A 19,055-nucleotide genomic window follows, 5' to 3' on the forward strand; every position below is an offset into this window, starting at 1 on the left:
TGATTTCCAGCTAGGACATTTGAGTGTGGACTGATCCCGGAATTGCTCTTCTTCTACTAAATAGGATTATTTGATTGATTCCAACTGGCGCTTCAGGAATACGGTGATGACTCCAATGTTTGTTGAAACACAACGCTCTCAAGGCCCTGAGAGCGTGGCCCCTTCCCAGTCAGCAGCCATGAAGGGAAAACTCCGAGCCACACAGACCTCACTTCAGTTTACCCAAACCCAAATACCAGGTACTCCTTCTTCCTCAATATTTTAATTACTTTGTAGATGTTGGCATTCTAATAAGGTTATGTTTTTTCCCTGTGTTTTTTATTTCAACAGGTCGACAAAAAGCGTATAACTGGCTTACTGGCAGCAGTGTGGACACATTTGCAGACTATTCCGTGTCAGAGTCTGTATCCTCCTTGATGGTGTTTGAAAAGAAAACAGCGAGGCAAAGTACAGCAAGGCGCCCGGTAGGGGAAGGCTTTGGACAAGGGCGCCTCAGTGTATCGGCAGATGAGGTGGACGGACGTGCTAAAGGCCAGTCAGCTTCAAAGTTTTAAGATAGACTCTTTTGTGAACCTGTAAATTGCAGCTTTGTATAAATCATGAGCACATGGTGATCTATTGTGTGTTTTGTCAACAGAAGAAACTGAAAATCGTCGAAAAATCCTTCAACTGAGACGCAGATTTCTCAAGGACCAGGTGGAGAGTCTGATTTTTGCACAAAAAGAGGTCCAAAAACAAAAGCTACTGAAGGTAATGAACATATCTCATTTACCATTAGATATTGATAACATACTTAATTTTATGCATCCTGTTGATCTTTTTTTCTATGCATGGTTCATTGATCCTCAAAGTGGCACATAGGTAAAGCATAAAAACACAATGAATAAGCTTACTTTTAGGGTATAACCTCTTGTGTCCCTGCCTATTTATTTGTGTCCACTGAAGTGGACATTTGATTTTGGTCTGTATTTTTTGACTCAGCTACTATACTAAGTCCTGATGTGCTCAATAGAAGACATACTGGCCTTTCCAACGATTTCTCATGTATTTGGTTGCAATGCAATGCAATGGGTCTCAGGAGGATCTTGCATTTTCCTTGGCATACACATTGCTGTTGTTTTCATAGACTTTTCAGGTTGTTTTGTTAGTCTTTACAAGTGTGATAATTAACACACAATTTGTCTTTTGTCATACTGGAGTGCTTCTTTGTCATCTGCAGGAGCAAAAAGCTGATCAAAGGCTGCGAAAGGAAGCTCAAGTGACTCTGTATCGAAACTACAGAGTGGGAGACTTTCCTGACATCCAAATCCCATACAGTAACCTTATTGCCCCACTTCAAGCAGTTGCACAGGTGACTGCCACTGTTTTCTTTCCAGCACAGTATAGCTTCCAAATACCTGTGTGCCGTAGAGATTTTCTCTCATATGTTTTAGAGAGATCCGATTCTGGCCAAACAACTCTTCAGTTCACTGTTTACCGGCATCCTTCAAGAAATGGAAACCCAGAAGCCCAGGCAGCAAGCAGTTGAAATAAAAGAGGACCTTCGATGCACCTTGAACAAATTCCTGAGCAAGAGTACACTCTGCTTTCCACCGTTTATAGCATGTGTGCAAGTATGTCTCCTGCTGTCTCACTTTATCTCCATATGTTATATTTAGGTTTGAGCTTGGATATTTTAGACATGATTTTTTGCATGCTTAAAAGCATATCTCTGCAAATTATTTGACTCCATCAGGACATGTGCTACCAGCATAAAGACCTGTTGCATATCGATCCAGCACTTATCAGTTCCACAAGCCTCGCAAGTCTCCAGCAGCCATCGGGCGTCCTGCTTTTGGAAGAAGGTCTGCTGCACCTTGACGGCCATGATGAACCTCCTACCAAAAGGTCACGGGGTCGCAAAGAAATCCCTCCTGATACTAAAAAATGGGTCCACCTTGCAAGGTAGCAAAGTATAACTATTTGTTTTTTAAAATGATTTGTTTTGGTCAAAAGTCACTTTTTGAATCATAACTTTTTATTTTGCTTCGTCCCCATAGGCTTTACAGAGATTTGGAGGATTATGATGTTGTCCGTGGCATCTTTGCAGGTAAAATTGGGACAATGCCCATCACCAGTGCTGCTCTTCAAGCTGAAGCCAGCACTGACTTTGCTGAAGCTGCTAAGCTCTACAATGAGGTTTGCGTGCCTTTCCATTCAAATGATGCATAAATGCAGATGAAATGATGATGATTATTTTTTTCCCCATCACTGCCAGGCTCTTAACACCAAACACTGGACTGATGGTGAACCCACTGAATCTGAGAAGGACTTTTGGGAAATAGCTGCAATGGAGGCCTACAGTCAATTGACTGATTGGAAATCTCTTCAATACTGTTCCACATTTTCCATCGACGAACATTCTCCGGCGAACCTTGAGAACATGTGGCTAGAGCCTCTCTACCAGGTAAGTAAAATGAAATTTTACAATCTAAACCCATATCAAGTAACTTCAGCTCATTCATTCTGATGACACACAACCTTATCCGGGACAATACTCACCCACAACACAACCAGTTTGAACTTCTGCCATCAGGCAGACGCTACAGTAGCCTGTGGGCCAGGAATGCCAGGCTGGCTAACAGATTCTGAACAAATCCCTCACGCACTAATCTGCCTCATTACCGGTCAATTTACCACACACACATGTACACCTTACAAATCCTGCACGATGTAGGAAAGCTGCTTGATACATAATATTTTGCACTACGTGATATTTTGCACTATCATCCTCATATGCATACAGTTTCTTCTCCACTCCATCTACTCCATAATATGCTCAGAATGTAAATATATTCATTTATTAGTGGTTCATTATTGCTCTTATTGTTTTTTTGTTTGTTTTTTTGTTTTTGTTTTATTGCCTACTTTATTAGTAAGAATTTCATTGTGTGGTATTACTATGCATGCGGTATTACTATGCATGTGACAATAAAACTCACAAATCTCTTGAAAATGATTCTGACCTAAATAATGAGAACAGAACAGTCCTAAAGGCTTTGTACTGGCTTCCAGCCAGCTATAAAATAAATTATAAATGTTCTACAATTTCTATAAATCACTTAATGGTTTGGCTCCTGAATACATTAAGAAAATGATAAAAAGAATATATGCCCTGTCAGCACACTTGAGTCAATAAGAATAATCCAGGTTTCAAGTTAACATGGTGAAGCAGCATTTTGTTGTTATGCTGCACACACTTAGAATAAGTTGTCAACAGAAGTGAAGTCAGCCCCAAGTATAAATGCTTTGATTAAGATCTAATCATTTTTAAAATTAATTTTACTTCTTGGTCTTTTGAGTGAAAATGAAGTATGTCAGATGGATGCTAATATGTTTCATCGCAAAGTATTTTTCCATGATCATTTGTTTTATTGTAGGAAATGTACCTGCCGCACATGATTCGAAGCATGCTCAAGCTGCTGCAGTTGGGTGAGGGAGACCAAAGTCTTCTCACCTTTATGGACCAAGCCATGAAAATTGAGGAGCGCAAAAAGCTACTGGAGAGTCATTACAGCCAAGAGCTCAGCTTACTCTACATCCTGCAGGAGGACTATGACCGCGCTAAATACTACACCAACTCTGCCATGCAGATGTTCATCGAGGTATATTTTTAGAAAGAAGGTCTATCAGGTCACATTTTTATTGGGTTTTTATTTCTTTCGGCACTTTATAGAGTTACTCAAGTGTGGATACACTGCTGACCCAAAGTCGATTAACCATCCTGCAGTCAGTGCAGTCCTTGACTGAAATCCAGGACTTCCTGCAATTTATCAAAGGAGAAGGTGAGGTCCTGGCTCCGATAAAGAATTAGGTTTAAGACTTAGCAGTAAAATGCTCATCTTTCTTCAGTCTTACTAACTTTTATTGTGATTCATATTTTAGTGTCTGTTACATCCCTCAAGTGGCTTATCAATTCATGGACTGAGCGATATCCGGATGCTAAAATGGATCCGGTGAACATCTGGGACGATATAATTACATCTCGGTGAGGAAAGCAAAATAATAGAGTTTCATTTCTTCATAAGCTCTGTTCAAAAAAAGCATTTGTACTGTATATATTCCTCCTAGATGTTTCTTCCTGGACAAAATCAGGGAAAAGCTTCAAAGCCATGCCGACACCGATAGCATGGAGGAGGATGACACCAATGAAACCGCAGAGGATATTAATGCTTTAGTTAACAACTGCAAGTTCAGTATGAAGTTGCAAATGGCTGATAGCGCAAGGAAGCAGGTGACTAAATTAATCATGCCACATTGCAGCCTTCGTTGTGACCAAAATGACCTTGCTGCTTTCAGAATAACTTTTCTGTCGCCACCAAGCTGATGAAGGAACTTCACAAAATTGCCAAAACCAACAGAAAATGGTTGTTGCGATGGGTCCACAGTTTTAGCCGTTACAGCCATAAACGCAGCCAAAATCAGGGTCCTTTGGAGCAACTCAATATCATGCTCAAGACTGTCCCACTTTTGGGTGAGTGATGGCCAGAAACGCCACGTTACAGTTGCACCACATTGAGATGATAGATTTTGGTCCAGTTTAAAAAAAACATGTTTTTCTACAGATGATATTGAAGCTGATTGCCAGAATGCCCCATCTGAAGTGCATAGAGACCAAAAGATCCTTCAAGGAACATCTTTCCACATCATGGCCATGGCTGTAGGCAAAAGCCCCTCAGTTTTGGAAACTATTGAAGCTACCAAAGCAGAAAGAGTTGTCAAACTTTCAGATAGCAGTTGGCCTATTCGAGATATGAAGGTACCACAATTCTAAGTTTTCACAGTGTTTGTTTGGTTTCCATGTCCGTGTTTTATTTAATCATCTTTACCCTGCAGGAAGTAGAAGTGGGGCTGCAATTGCGTGCACTGATGCTAATGCGTGATGCCAACAAAAAGGCTGATGAGGAGCTGCAGACTTATAAACAGGAATGTGTGGAAACCGGCAACATTGTAGAAACATACATGTGTTTATCTGATTTCTGTGACAAACTTTTACGGCAGGAGGACCAAGGTAACGCAAGTAAGTATTATCTATATCTATTTTATTATATCTATCTATTATATTATATTAACTGTATATAATTTTATCTTTTATTTATTGCAGACAACCAATTCCCGGACTTCTTGACACTGCCAGTCTACGTAGTGAAAAGCATGTTGAAAGCCCTGAAATTAAACTCTGAGGACGCGCGCCTCAAGTTCCCACGATTGTTGCAGCTCATTGAGTTGTATCCTTCCGAGACGTTGGACCTCATGACAAACGAGGTTTGTGTCATTGGTTAAGATTCAGAATGTTTTTTTTTTTTTTTTTGCTAGTTTCTCAAAGAATGGGTGTATAATCAAGTATATACAGTAAATAAAACAAGGTGTAAATGGAAAAGTGTAATTGGTATTTAAACCAATTTTGGAAGTAATTTGAAACCGCCTCAATTTCTATGTAGATGGCGTCAGTCCCCTGCTGGATGCTGATTGGTTGGATCAGTCAGATGGTCGCTCTTTTGGACAAGCCTCAAGCCGTGGCCGTGCAGCACTGCATTGAGCGGATAGCGGAATGCTACCCCCAAGCTCTGGTTTATGCTTTAATGATCAGTAGTGAAAGTTATCAATTTGAAGACTCTGCTACTGGACACAGCCAGAAGGAATTTGTCAACAGGTAATATAAGCACTTGTGAGTTGGAGCCGATATGCTCTCTCTTGGCAATACTTGAAATTTAGGAATCATGATGTTGCTTCTTGCATTTGTATCAACAGGGTGAAAAGCATGTTGGATAAAGGAGAAACCGTGAATAAATTTGTGGATGCACTGCAGCAGCTCACAAATCCTGATATGATTTTTATGGTAATGATTTAGCCAAGAATAAATTTGGCCTCTTTTGACTTGGTGGTATTTTTATTTTATTTATTTTTTTTGTCCCCACAGGATTGGTGGGACAAGGTGAAAAACGAATTAGAAAAAACTGACTTTGACAAGGAGAAAATGGGGAGCATGTACAAAGAAATGTACTCTTCACTTGGGGATTGCAAAAATAAGGGTCATGGAATGTTTCGCAAGAAATTCATCCAAGTTTGTACACCTAATTTTTCTTCATATCCATGCCAATATATTCACATTTTAACTTCCTCACTGTCATCTTCTGACTTGTTAATTCATTTTTTAAATATCTGTAATTATGTGGGAACAAATGTGCCAAAGTAGTAATAATATTTTTAAAACATTTTTTTATGTTTTTAGACATTTGCTAAAAACGTGGAGAGTTTGCTGGGGCGCGATGGCAGCAAATTATTTGAGAAGAGGAAAATCAAAAGCTTTGTGCAGGAGGTGGATCAGTTTGCACGTTCCATGCGGGGATTTCAGAAGGAACCTGGGAACCTAAAGGAGTACTCGCCCTGGTTGAGTTCATTTCAGGCAGACCTGTTGGGAAACCAGCTGGAGATCCCTGGTCAGTAGACCTCATCCACCAATTGTTTTGATTCAGACTGAACAGCAGTCGGAAAAAAAGAAGTCACTTAAAGCTTTTGTCCAAGTGTGAGTTTTATCTGTTTCATTATTCTCTATAAATCTTATTCTTTTTCTAGGTCAGTATGATGGCAGATCCAAACCTTTGCCAGAGTATCATGCCAAGATAACTGGATTTGATGAGAGGGTAAGAATAACAACTCTTTGATTTTTAGCTATTGTATTACGTTTAAAACGGCAGCTGGCGGTGACCTCACAAGCTGCTTTTCTCACAATTTGAATGGCATTAACAAAATTCAAAACAATCCGGCTGTTAATTTGTTGGAATTTGTGTCCCGAAGGTAAAGGTGATGCCTTCCATCCGGCGTCCCAAACGTCTGATCATCCGCGGGGACGACGAGCGCGACCACCCTTTCCTGGTAAAAGGAGGAGAAGACCTTCGGCAGGATCAGCGCATCGAGCAGCTTTTTGCCGTCATGAATATTTTGTTGAGTCACGACACCGCGTGCGCTCGCAGAGGCCTTCAACTCCGCACGTATCAAGTCATCCCCATTAACACAAGGTATCTTGTTTTCATTTATCTCGCCGTTTCAAGTTCTTATTTGAAGTTTTGTGTCATTGTCTTCTGTTTACAGAATCGGTCTTATCGAATGGTTGGAGAACACGTGTACTTTGAAGGAATTTCTGTTCGGCACTATGACAGAGGAGGAGTCATACAGGACTAATAGGTTCACTAAAGTCAATGTTTTTGCTTCAATTTTCTATTTTCTAGAGCGCTTGTCCTCATTGCAGACCTTTTTACTCTTAATATTAACCAGTGGGTCTTTTTTTTTTTTTTTTTTGAGACTCGCGGTGTTTGAGCCAAAAATGGCCCTGCTCTTGAAGTGTGGTCACTGAATAATTTATGAACATATACATTTTTTAGACAGCATCTTACCTATTCATACTTATTGATTTGTTTTTGTTTTTTTTAAACCCTCTTTGCACATAAAAGTCCAATAAATGGACAGATACCACCACTGGGGTAGAGGCTATATAAAAAGACTGCTTTCAAAGTTAAAAAACAAAAACATTGAGCTGCCACTAATAAGTCTGGCACTCAAAATTATTATTGTTATTATTGTTAGTATTATTTACAAAGTCTTGCAAAATAATATTTTTTTCCTGCCTATAATATACATGTAATCAGCCACTCAAATGTTCCTCATTATGAAAAAGTAGCAGCACGTGATTTATTGAAATGCAGTCGGTAAAGATAAATAATTATGAAAATTATAATGTATTCTCATAACAATATTAATCTATTAAACTTAAAAAATATATGCTGTATAATGCAGAGTATTTCCTTTGTTGTATTTTTTTTTTCATTACTTTTGTGTGTTGTGTGTGTAGATTTGTTTTTTATTATGTGTTTTTTTGGGTGGGTTTGCGCTTTAGTTCCTCAGCTATAAGATTTTATTCGAAATACTTTGTTCTAAGAAACTCCCTTACGTATGAAAGAACTTTTTTTTTCGTAATTTGTAAATGTGCTGTTTTTCAGTTGTGGCGAGCTCTACAATAAATGGATATCCACCTTTTCCCCCAAACCAGATCAGCTCATAAAAGCCTACTCTGTAGCATACATGTAAGCCAACCCATTCTAATTTATCATCCGCTGACATTCAGTTTATAACCAGTGTAATATTTGGACTCAGACATCGTCCCTCATCACAGCCGTGTTTCTTCTTTGGCAGGAAAGCAAAACGCACCGATGCAGTCAATCACTTTTCCAAAATATTGCAGCGAGTGCCGGCCGATCTCCTCAAGTAAGTTTTACCTCTGGGTTGATCATCGAAGAGAAGGAATCAAAAATCTGTGACTCTTTCCCCATTTCCAGGAGAGCTTTCCTCAAGATGTGCAACAGTCCTGAGGCCTTTCTTTCTCTTCGCTCCCACTTCATCAGCTCTCATGCTTTACTGTGCATCAGCCATTGGGTGCTGGGTATCGGCGACCGCCATCTCTCCAACTTCATGATCAACACGGAAACGGGAGGCATGATCGGCATCGACTTTGGTCATGCGTTTGGCTCTGCCACGCAGGTAGGATGACAACTTAAGAAAATGTATTATTGCAGGCATGCTAAGACTTTAATCTACAACTAGTGCTATATTTAATGGCATTTTAATTGACGCAAGGCCTGAAAATGGCTTGAAAAAAAAAATCGATATATAGCGGCAATAACCATCTAAAACACATGTTCTCAACCAGAGAAAAGTGCTGTGCCATCAATGTTTTGTTTATTAAACTTTGGAACTACATTTTGTATAAGTATCTCTAGACAATTTTTATTCAGCAGCTTCAGAAGGTAGTCCATGTAACGTCATCTGTTTTATTTCTGGCTTGTATGCCAAAAAATTGTGACTTCATGACCATATGCATCAAGCAATTTGCAAAAGTGTCAACCTAAAAGACTGTAGCAATAAGTTGCTTCATGTTCGATTTGATTTGCTCTTAATTTGAAAAGTTCTCATGTACAATATAGCCTGAGGTGGCTTCACCTATCTCCATTTGAGAATTATTGTCCTCCCTTGTTCTTCCTGCCAGTTTCTTCCCGTCCCTGAGCTGATGCCTTTCCGGCTGACCAGACAGTTTGTGAATCTGATGCAACCCTTGAAAGAGTCCGGTTTGATCCAGAGTGTCATGGCGCACTCCCTCCGAGCATACAGGAACGAGCCGGACCTGCTGCTCAACACCATGGACGTGTTCGTCAAGGAACCATCGCTGGACTGGAAGGTGAGCACGGCTTGCGGAATAGTGTGTTTGGTCTTTTTTAAATCACTGCAATCCACATATTTGCCGTTGACAGAACTTTGAAATCAGGCAACTGAAAAAGGGAGGTACGTGGACTGAGAGCGTGGATACCAAAGAAATCAACTGGTATCCCTTGCAGAAGGTGAACTTTGCGAAACGAAAACTAGAGGGTGCAAATCCTGCTACTATAACAAGGTATGATCATCATGTTACAACTTGTTAAGAAGGAACAGTGAAGCACGACCAATAATACTCACTAGTCTGTGGGAATGATTATTACTGTTGGGGACGTTCTCTGCTTCGCCTTTTTTTTTGTATTCCACAAAAACTTGAGTATATGATGAGTGGTCAAATTCTACTGCCTTCTCGCAAACCAAAATTCTTTTAATGTGATCTTCGGATATGTGTATAAGATTACGTGGAAATGTAGCTAATCTGTGATGTGTTTCGTATACAAGACAGCAGTCCTTAAAAATAAGAAGCTTTTTCCATCTCAGTAGTTCATATTTGTTAAGGATTGCGCAATGATGAAATGATCAAGCTTTTTTTCCATCCAGTATTTTAAGGGCTTGATTGTATAAAGGTATGACCAGATTTAGTCAAACATAATATGCAGAGAGGCATTATGTATTAAAAGGCAAATCATACACATGCAGCTGTCAGAATTTTTAATAAAAGAGACTGGAGGCAAAGAACACAAACTGAGTCAATATGCCTTATATAAAAGAAGAAGAGTTTGCGTGGTCAAACCTAACCTGTCTAGCTTTTTATACATTCCTGAAGCAGTGGGTGATTTACAACCATTGTGACTCTTATATAGTCTACTTATCTTTCCATCAAAGCGACACAATCATGACATGACTCAAAAGTGATACAATCGTCAACTTTTTACCACTCCTTGAGCAAATTATGATTATTGATAATACATATGTTAAACTCATTCAGTACCAGTTTCTTCAAAACGCTTTGTACGTTTCCCTTACAGTCAGATGTGATCAGATGTTTCCAATTTTACAGCGAGGAGCTCAAACTGGGCTTGGAGGGGCTCACAGGCTTCCAGGGGATGCAGTCGGTCGCCCTGGGGACGCCGGAGCACAACGTCCGCGCCAGGGAACCCTCAGCAGGTCTGTCCGTGGAGAAGCAGGTAGAATGTCTGCTCGACCAAGCCACGGACTCAAACGTGCTGGGTAGAGTGTGGGCGGGCTGGGAGCCGTGGGTCTGATGACACATGCTGCGTTTAATCGCAAACAGGTTTGGTGGGTGCCATGACTCAAACCGCTCACAAAACTAAATGTGCCAGCGAGCACAAAATTCCCCTTTGTGGGCACTTTAGCAACTTTTCGGAACAGTTTTTTAGGTTTAAACTTCTTGCGGTTCTGCTTACCTTTTAGTTTGGACCTGATCAGTTTAGCTCCGATTTTTTGATTCAACCAGTCAAAAAATTGATTATGTCCATTTTATTGTCTCAGTATATAATTCATCACATTATTTTATTGGTGTCATCTGTCTGGCACAACCACTAAAATATTTGAAGTTTAAATATGCATGTTTACGACCCCAGTATGTAGTTTGTCCAAGTGGGGTTGCTTGGACCTAGTTTTAGAAAGAACTGAACTTAATGCTAGAATTCAATAAATGAACCAATTCACTGTTTTACATTTATGTGAAGGAAATTGTTTGCTTAAATTGTTGCTTATTGTTGATTCCAAATAAATGTTGAGAACGGTTTGAAAATTTCAAGTGCTTATTAGGTTGTCATTTTGCATTGTGTTAATATCCACTTTCAATTGTAACAATGTAGGGATTTGCACTTTTGTGTAAAAAGAAACCAGGCAACAAAAAAAACGTACTTTTCTAACACAGAACAGAACACAGAAAGAATACCGGTACTGTTAAATTCATTTAATGGGTAATACAATCAGCAATAGCGAAACAGAAAGACAACTGAAGGCTTCAGTATTTTTTTTACCAATACATTTATGAAACCCTGTTATTTCCCTCGCCCGTGCACAGAGTTGAGTCCATACGCCAGTTCAAGTAAAATGACAAATTTGGGGGAAAAAAATATCTTTGCCATATACACCAGTAACACTTTTAGTCTTCTAATACTCATTTGAAAATTGTGTGTTTGTGTGTTGCGTCATGGAAAGCTGATTGACAATTTATTCCATATTTTAGATATCAAGCTTAATGTCCGCATAAGGGTTATAATACCCTTTTTGTTCTCACGATTAAGACAACTCTTTAATGCTAGTACGGTACCGGTAAGGCAAAACTTTGCACTAGACTGTCTTAAAAATGAGATCACAAGTGGATTAGTACATGGACGGTTGCGTAGTTGCTTCCCATTCTTGCATAGGACAAGAACCACCATGTCACATTTTTAACTTTTGTGCAGTATTTTGATCGTTTAGGGGTCATTTTCTTCCACATCACAGTATTTTAGCCAAGGGATGGCACACTCATGGTCGTGTGATAACTAAGTGGCCAATTTGAAAATTTGGGTGAAATTTCAGCTCCCTAGTGCTTTCCCTTTGATGTGAAATGCGTTTGGTGTAGTGACGGGACAAAATACTGCACAAGGGTTAAAAGTACAAATACTCTGACAAAGTTCTCAGGAAACATGAAAAATCACTTATGAATATTTACTATCTGCTATAATTTCACTTTATGTCAAATTGCGTGGCTGCAGAACCCATACATCACACCAAGTTACAAACAAGGAAAACGTAAGCAATTTAAAATAATTAAAAAAAGAGCATAAGCTTTTTATCGATTAAAAAAATATTTTACATTAGTAATCACTTAAAAATACATATTAGAAAAGTCAAATAAGCATGTAACACTTGAGAGGAAACAACAGAGCCGATCCTGTGTAACTTGTGTCATCAAGGCACCTTCATTCTGAATGGTACAATGCTGCATAGTTTGCTTTCTATTAAAGGAGGAAAAGAACCGCAGAAATACAAAGCAGAAGAGAGAAAAATGGGTTGTACCAATACGACTTATGCAGGGGTGAGACAAAAAAATTGGGAGCGTTACAACCATGCCGAAAACAAAAAAACTAGGTCAGAACGAAAACAAATGTCATTCTAACAAAAATAATCTTGTTTTTTTTTTTAACATTTACAAATTACTCTTTTTAAATGAGTTGAGGCAATGGAACCGCTTATTTGCTGAAAAACTCACCTATTTCCTGTTTTGTGCTGAGGCCAAAGCTATGTCTAATTAAAAAAATGCTTTAGTGTGCAATTCGCAGTTACCTTAAAAAAAAAAAACACCAAACAATTTGTTCTCATAATGACTTTTTGATTGTGATTTTAATACACCCATCAATCAATACTAATGAGTGAATTTCTCATCCCAAGATGCAGTCAAAAAGAAAATGTTTCGCCAAAATGTCCTTTCCGTACCATTTTAGTTGTTTGGAAGAAAAGTGCATTCCATTTTTGGATGGCTTAGCTTTTTTTTTTTGTTTTTTTTGACATTTTTAATTGAACTGTAACGGCAGTAAAAGTGCATGATGCAGATTTTGCTTTTGGTAGCCCGAGTTTGACGCTAGCTAGAGGTTAGTCACGGGTAATAAAAGGCACAATTAGATGGCAGTGTGGAGTCCACTTAGGAACATCCTGAATTGATCGATAGTCACCCAGATCTTTGAACTGTCGTGAGGTTAATTTAATTCATGGACGCTGATGCTATTTATAAAAAAAATGTAAAAAGGGAAGAATGTGTCTTTTTATCACATCATTGTTTTTTTCTGCAAATTTGATCTTACTTATCACTGCAATAAAGAAAGCCATTTGAGCATTTGTTCTCCTGGTTACAATGACAACATAACAAAAGAATCCATCTTGCAAGTAGCCCTTAATCTATTGCACCGTGATACATTTTGAAATCGGACTCTTTATGGACACACAATGTTTTCTTCTTGGGCTCTATAGTGACAATAATGAGGTTACATTCAAATTAGGATGAGGTGCTTAGTGAATTGGCAACATAAAGCAGGGGTGGGAACATTCTGATTTCATCCGAATTCAAGTATTGTTCCTCGTCCGATCCAAGTCCCCAAAGTCTGTTATAAAATGTTTCAGGAAGATGAATCCTGCGATTAGCTCGAGCTACATCAGCCCGTCTGACGTTTAGTGTTATATGCTAGCATTAAGCAAACAGGCTTCCGTTAAATGTTGTTTTGGCTGAAAGGTTTGGTATTTAAATATACAATGTGTAATTGCCTTGTTTTATGTCAGTTTAATAACTTCAACTGGGAGAGACAAATAGCTTGAAGCAAGCACACTTGGCCTCTTATTTGGAGAACAGTGCATGAAAATAGGTATGTGCGTACCCCGTAGTTTGTTCTGTAGAATTTTAAGCAGATACTCTTGCTCCCTTTGCCAATCACATCAACTACACCGTTGTTAGTTTTTTTTTTTTTTTTTTAAAGAATGGTTGGCGAAGAAGCGGCAAAAAGGAACGGCGACCGAGGAAAAAGTGCTCAATGATTTCATCTGTTTTGCGAACGGCAGTCACAGATTTTAAAGGACAGGGCAAGTCCCCGCGATGTAGTGACTAGAAAACGAGGTCACCTTTTGGCTTAGGGGTGCATAGCATATACAATTTATCCTCTGCTGTAGTCATATCTTGGGCCTCCATCCATTAATGAACTGCATGAGTTTCTTCACCTGCAGTTTGCTCAGTTTGAAATCCTCTGAGAGAATCTCCTCTGTGAGCTGTAGTAACAAGTTCCCGTCGATCTTTTCGGAAATAAAGAGTGAGGCGATGTCGTCGGGCAGGCCGATGAATCGCAAAGATTTGGACACTTCTTCTATAGAGAGTCCGGCCAGGCTGGGCGGGGGCTGCCACTGTGCTACGGGAGACCCCGAAATCGGGCTAACACTTTCCCGGTCCTGCGGTTCCTGTTCGAGGCAGGAAGTGGAGGTGTCCCGTTGCCTGTCGCAGGCCGATCCGGATGCAAGTTCGGAACTCCTCTTCGTGCTGTTTGACTTTGCTGTTCTTGGCGGTAGGATGGGACAAGAGAGGCTCTGCTTGGCGGCGCGTCTCTCTACGGCTTCGTCCCTGTACATTTCCGAATTGCAGCTTGACGATTTGACGCAGGTTTTACTTCGAGGCTCGTTCCGCAGCCTGAGGCTTTTACCGCCGTGCGCGTGCTCTCGGCCGTCGAAGTCGACCAGGCTGCAGGTTTTGGGGTTGCTCGTGGACCGGTTCCTCGGGTAACTGTAGTAGCTGCGGCAAGCGGCGGGGAGAAATTCATCCAAGGCGCGACAATCTCCTCCGCTGAAGTTGTTGGGCCACGACAATCTGGAGGACATCCCGTCGGATGGCAAGCCGCCGCTTGGTAAAGCGGCGCTCGGCTCGACGCTGGAGGGGTGGGACCACTTACACGGGTAGCACACGCCGCTTTTCTCCGGGGGGTCACACATCTCTTGTTCACACGATCCACTACTGACGGGAAAGAAAAATAGATCACACATCGGAAAAGACCCCAATATAATCAACGTTAACAATAAAATAGTACAAAAATGACAAAAGGTTTAAGAAAAAAAAATCAAGAGAATTTTCAGTAATTTAATGGGATACAAAACGTTTTTTTAAAAGCCATTTTCAGCAGTAAAAAGTTATGTCTCAAATTGATTTGAAGAAACCTGAAAAACATGCAGGATATCGGCCTTCAAGGACCGAAGTTGGACATACCTGCCATAGATAATGTTCAACTAAATGACATGACGACCACAGAACACATTTGAGTTAGCCTGCTTTGTTCAAAAGTGATCAGTACAAACGGCAACTGTTATGCTGTCAGCACCAAAGCGAGGATTTCGCACATAGCTGTCTGAAAAGTAACCTGACTCCTCTTGTGGGCCTCGAGCGCAGCTAGCTAGCTGCTAATAAACGCTGGCAACGGTCACTAAGACATTTCCGGCATAATGAATTTCTTTTTATTGATTGGACATGATTTCAGAAGAGCGTTGTTTTGATTCGTGACTCCTGGAGCAACATTCCAAATTTAAGTCATTGCAACACACCAATGCGTTTCTTCCATTATAATTGGGATGCTAAAGTTTATTTTGAAGTTGTCACCATGTTTGGTGGTGTTTTCCTATCATTTGAGCAAGCACATTCTCCTGTGTACTCCATGTCAAAAACAACAGCCAAAAGAAAACAGATCTCATGCTGTGCAGGGACAAAAAAATTCGTGGCGCTCTCATCTCGTCATCCCAAAAGCACAATATTCATTTTGGTTCCATGAAAAAAAAAAAATGCGTGTGAATAAGTAGGTATCATAATGAGACTTCTTACATGCTGTGGAGGCCCGAGGAATAATAGGAGAGGGTGGGACTCGGCGAGCGGGTCTCCTGCTGCCGAGGCTTCGACAGCTTGGGGACCGACGGCATCTGTTTCAAACTACGTGGAGGAATGGGCGGGGCGTTCAATAGGCGACATTCTTCTTTCACCTAGACATTTACGAAATGGCTTAGAAACTTCGAAAACGTATAGCGTTCAACAGGTGGTACTCACAGCTTCAGATTTGGGCGGAACTGGTGGAGGAGTGAGAGCCACGTCGGGAATGGTAACCGGGCCAAGGGGGCACGGGCAAGGCGGCGTCGCCGCGGTGGTGGCGCAGCCGTTGTTGAGAGCTTGACCGCCCTCGAGTGAAGACGACTTGGGCGCCCGGCTTCGCAAGTGGTCCAACCACAGCTCCTCGTAGGGAACGTCGGATTTGATGAGGGGCGCCTGCTGGTTGGGGTACTCCAAAATTTCCGCGGTAACGTTTTCCGTTTCCGGCGAGTCTGCGGGAACGCTGTCGGAGGGCAGCAGCGCCCAATCGCCGCATAGGCTGGCGCATCCCTGCAGGTTGACCTCGCTGTTGCCGTGCAGGTTGTTGCCGTAAACGCACACGGAGAGCCGGTGGAAGGACTGCGTAAGTTCTTCCCGGGCGTACGTTAACGAGCTGGGGACCTGCACGTTGTTGGGACACCCGTTGGAGGTGCCGCCGCCGCCGCAGCAGCTGCCATTCCCGCCGCTCTGCTTCTTGGGGCTCTTCCCCTCGTCCGTCCAGTCGGTCCGCACGTCCCGGACCGCGCGCGAGTAGTCGTCGATGTCAAACTGCTCCTGGCAGAAGGAGAACCAGCGATGCACCATGGTTTCGAGCCAAAGCTCGCCTTGCAGCAGCTCCTCGGGAATAATAAACCGAGGCAGCGCCGTGTGGAAAGGAAAGTGGACCGGGATGATTTTGTTACTTCGCAGGACGCAGCACACGACCACCGTTTTGGTCTGAATGTTGACCAGTTTGTAGCGATGGCCCTCCCGGATGAGATGGAGGTCGTGCTGGTTCCGAGGCGGCCCGCTGGGGACGGTGACGTTGACCGGTAGACGCGTTTTCTCCACGATGTTCCTGATGGTGTGCTCGCCGTCCTGCATCTGAAGCTCCAGCGGACTGCACGTGCTGAAGCGACCTTTGCACTGGAAAGGTAAGCTGATGCTCTCGTTGGTGCGGTGGTTCATGCAGATCAAGCAGGGCATCTTGCCTCGACCCATCTTACTGATAGAGTTGAGCTTTCCGATTTTCTTAAAAATAGTGTTGAATCTGGATTTCTCTTTTGAGGTCTTGGCGTAGAGGATCTCAGCCTGGCCCATTAACGTCAGCTCATCGCCAGTGCTTAGTGTTATATTGTAAACTTCAGTATCTTCGTTGCATTCCCCTGAGGCCATCTGAGACAAATGCGACCGTTAAAAATGCATTTACAATATGATGGCTTCATTTGAAATGAATGACCCAAAAAGAACTATTAGCCGTACCTTAACATTGAATGTGATTTCTTCCATGACGTAAACCCTTTCAGGAAACGCTTTGGCCACTTCCTCCACACTATTGAAGTATTGCACAGGCTCCTTGACATCTCGGTCCTGTTCCAGCAGCTTAAACTGACCTGAAATGTAGGAAGAATAATGCTATGTGTACTGTCAAGCAAGCAATTTTGCAAAACCGAATCATCAGGCCAAGCTCTTGACCTCTGGTTAACGCAATAGCCAGACAAACAAAGTCTGACACAGCACTATTAACGCTCTGAATAACAACAAATCAAGAACACACTTAAAATAACATTTTCACTCTGTTGAACCATGATTTATATTCTATAGTATTTATTCTATTGATATCAATGCACCAATTGGAGCAGTGCTCCCAAATTTTGTTGTATACCAGCTACGCAATGACAATAAAGGCATTCTATTTCATTCATTAGAAGGATTTTCCTTTTGTAAGATGCCGAAAAAACAGTACCTTACCTTCATAGTGAACAGGAATTTCTATTTTAGGTCCAATCACGTAGTGTCCTTCATCAAGACTGTGAGCAGTAATAGTTGTCCATTGACGACAGGAATGAATCAAGAGGTAGTCATTGTCTCGGAGCCCTTCCACCAACTGGCCTGGAACGGGAAAAGAGACAGACAACATATTCAAATTATTTTCAAGTGTTACACTGAATAATAGCAGAGGTATTAAAATTTTACAATCAAACATATTTGAATGTTTCATAAATCTACATATTGTTAAGACTGGCTTTGCTTTTGCTTTGATCAGATCATAGTTTGCAATGAATCTATAAAACTGTCCCTACGCATTAATATTAGTGAAACTTTGATTTACTTGTGCAAACATTGATTTAATTATGTATCAGTTTTTATGTATAATTAAGTACAGTGTTACTATTTAAATTGTAGTCTCAATTTTGAATGCATTTAGGCCACGCAGTCAGTGTTGATTCAATCTCACTGTGTGCATATTTACCATGGCCGGGCAATAAAATGTGTGCAATCTCAGTGTTGCAATTCTGCAGCTGTCATTAACAATCAACAACAGGCATTACTTTTCAGTGACATCCTCACAGCGTAATAACATGTTATTTTTGCAAGGCTTTTCGTGCGTATCCGTAGATTGGACAATAAACATAACGCACAATAAATTCTCCACAAAAAAAGACAGCGATTGGAATCAGTTCGCAATGGCACAACTCGCAATCAGTAGCGCGCAGAAGATAGTTAGCTCCGAACACTTTGGAGCGTTTAAAAAGAAACTGACCGTTGTCCAGCTTGACGATTTGAGGCAACCTGTAAGAACTGACAAGTTGATCTAAAGGCAAAGCCGTCGTACTCCACGTAATGTCTTTTAAATTGTTGTACAACATTGTTCCAAGGTCCATCTTGCTAGCTTACATTAGCCCAAAGGAGGGCTAGCTACGTGTAAACACGGTCACACAAAGCTCCATCGCTCATCAGACCGACGATTGCATCGAAAATCCAATTAAAGCTTTGTATTTTGCACGATGCTTCTTAATTTTGCTCAAATGCTGCCTATTCATCTCTTTACGTGTCATTAAAAGCCATAATCTAATAATGAAGCAGCGCTATGTTTGTTTAGTTACCGACTACAGCTAGACGAACGGAAATGCGTAATTATTTTTCAAAATAAAAGTTTTATCTGTGGCCTTAGCCACAGGTACTATGCTGTCGTTTTTAGTTGTCATAATAATAACATTATAACTCGTACATTACTGGATTAAATATTTCTCGGAAGATCGTATTTTAAGGTTAATAAACTAAAACGGAAACAATACTTTTTTTAAATTAAATAAGTGGATCATTTTGGAACATTTTGATGGCATTTTCTGTCCCAAAATGACTTACCTATGTACAAAACACAGTTTCACAATTTCCAAGTGCTTTAACAACCTGTTATGGAAAGCTTAAA

General features: G+C 40.9%; 2 protein-coding genes across 5 annotated transcripts in view; one reads left to right on the plus strand and one right to left on the minus strand.

The window, feature by feature from the left end:
- prkdc (protein kinase, DNA-activated, catalytic subunit) overlaps positions 1-11,026 on the plus strand; it is a 30,559-nt gene extending 19,533 nt beyond the window's left edge. For 2 of the 3 annotated variants that reach the window (XM_088401707.1, XM_088401709.1), the window contains 29 exons: positions 65-239; positions 331-531; positions 638-750; positions 1,220-1,351; positions 1,434-1,613; positions 1,736-1,944; positions 2,040-2,178; positions 2,258-2,446; positions 3,420-3,644; positions 3,716-3,824; positions 3,925-4,027; positions 4,111-4,273; positions 4,339-4,513; positions 4,605-4,798; positions 4,876-5,059; positions 5,144-5,304; positions 5,481-5,692; positions 5,791-5,878; positions 5,960-6,103; positions 6,272-6,479; positions 6,616-6,683; positions 6,838-7,058; positions 7,132-7,224; positions 8,037-8,120; positions 8,230-8,301; positions 8,373-8,574; positions 9,080-9,268; positions 9,342-9,481; positions 10,304-11,026. In XM_088401707.1, coding sequence (XP_088257833.1) covers positions 65-239; positions 331-531; positions 638-750; positions 1,220-1,351; positions 1,434-1,613; positions 1,736-1,944; positions 2,040-2,178; positions 2,258-2,446; positions 3,420-3,644; positions 3,716-3,824; positions 3,925-4,027; positions 4,111-4,273; positions 4,339-4,513; positions 4,605-4,798; positions 4,876-5,059; positions 5,144-5,304; positions 5,481-5,692; positions 5,791-5,878; positions 5,960-6,103; positions 6,272-6,479; positions 6,616-6,683; positions 6,838-7,058; positions 7,132-7,224; positions 8,037-8,120; positions 8,230-8,301; positions 8,373-8,574; positions 9,080-9,268; positions 9,342-9,481; positions 10,304-10,508 — 4,578 coding nt within the window. In that variant the 3' untranslated portion in view covers positions 10,509-11,026. Of the gene's footprint in view, positions 1-64; positions 240-330; positions 532-637; positions 751-1,219; positions 1,352-1,433; positions 1,614-1,735; positions 1,945-2,039; positions 2,179-2,257; positions 2,447-3,419; positions 3,645-3,715; positions 3,825-3,924; positions 4,028-4,110; positions 4,274-4,338; positions 4,514-4,604; positions 4,799-4,875; positions 5,060-5,143; positions 5,305-5,480; positions 5,693-5,790; positions 5,879-5,959; positions 6,104-6,271; positions 6,480-6,615; positions 6,684-6,837; positions 7,059-7,131; positions 7,235-8,036; positions 8,121-8,229; positions 8,302-8,372; positions 8,575-9,079; positions 9,269-9,341; positions 9,482-10,303 lie in introns of all 3 variants that reach the window. The other variant, XM_088401710.1, reaches the window with a different exon arrangement.
- Positions 11,027-11,173: 147 nt separating this feature from the next.
- garem1 (GRB2 associated regulator of MAPK1 subtype 1) lies at positions 11,174-18,727 on the minus strand. 2 transcript variants are annotated; one of them, XM_088401712.1, is made up of 6 exons: positions 18,387-18,727; positions 17,594-17,734; positions 17,105-17,235; positions 15,824-17,017; positions 15,605-15,759; positions 11,174-14,746 (listed from the first exon to the last, which is right to left on the minus strand). In XM_088401712.1, exons 1-6 carry the CDS (start codon positions 18,505-18,507, stop codon positions 13,921-13,923), a joined length of 2,568 nt encoding a protein of 855 aa, XP_088257838.1. In that variant the 5' UTR covers positions 18,508-18,727; the 3' UTR covers positions 11,174-13,920. The 2 variants fall into 2 exon arrangements, with proteins under 2 accessions (XP_088257838.1, XP_088257837.1); XM_088401711.1 differs by having other exon boundaries at positions 11,174-14,749.
- Positions 18,728-19,055: the final 328 nt, after the last annotated feature.

The sequence above is a fragment of the Hippichthys cyanospilos genome, chromosome 19 (genome assembly GCF_059441005.1).
Source record: "Hippichthys cyanospilos isolate Australia breed blue-spotted pipefish chromosome 19, RoL_Hcya_1.0, whole genome shotgun sequence".
NCBI classification, from domain to species: domain Eukaryota; kingdom Metazoa; phylum Chordata; class Actinopteri; order Syngnathiformes; family Syngnathidae; genus Hippichthys; species Hippichthys cyanospilos.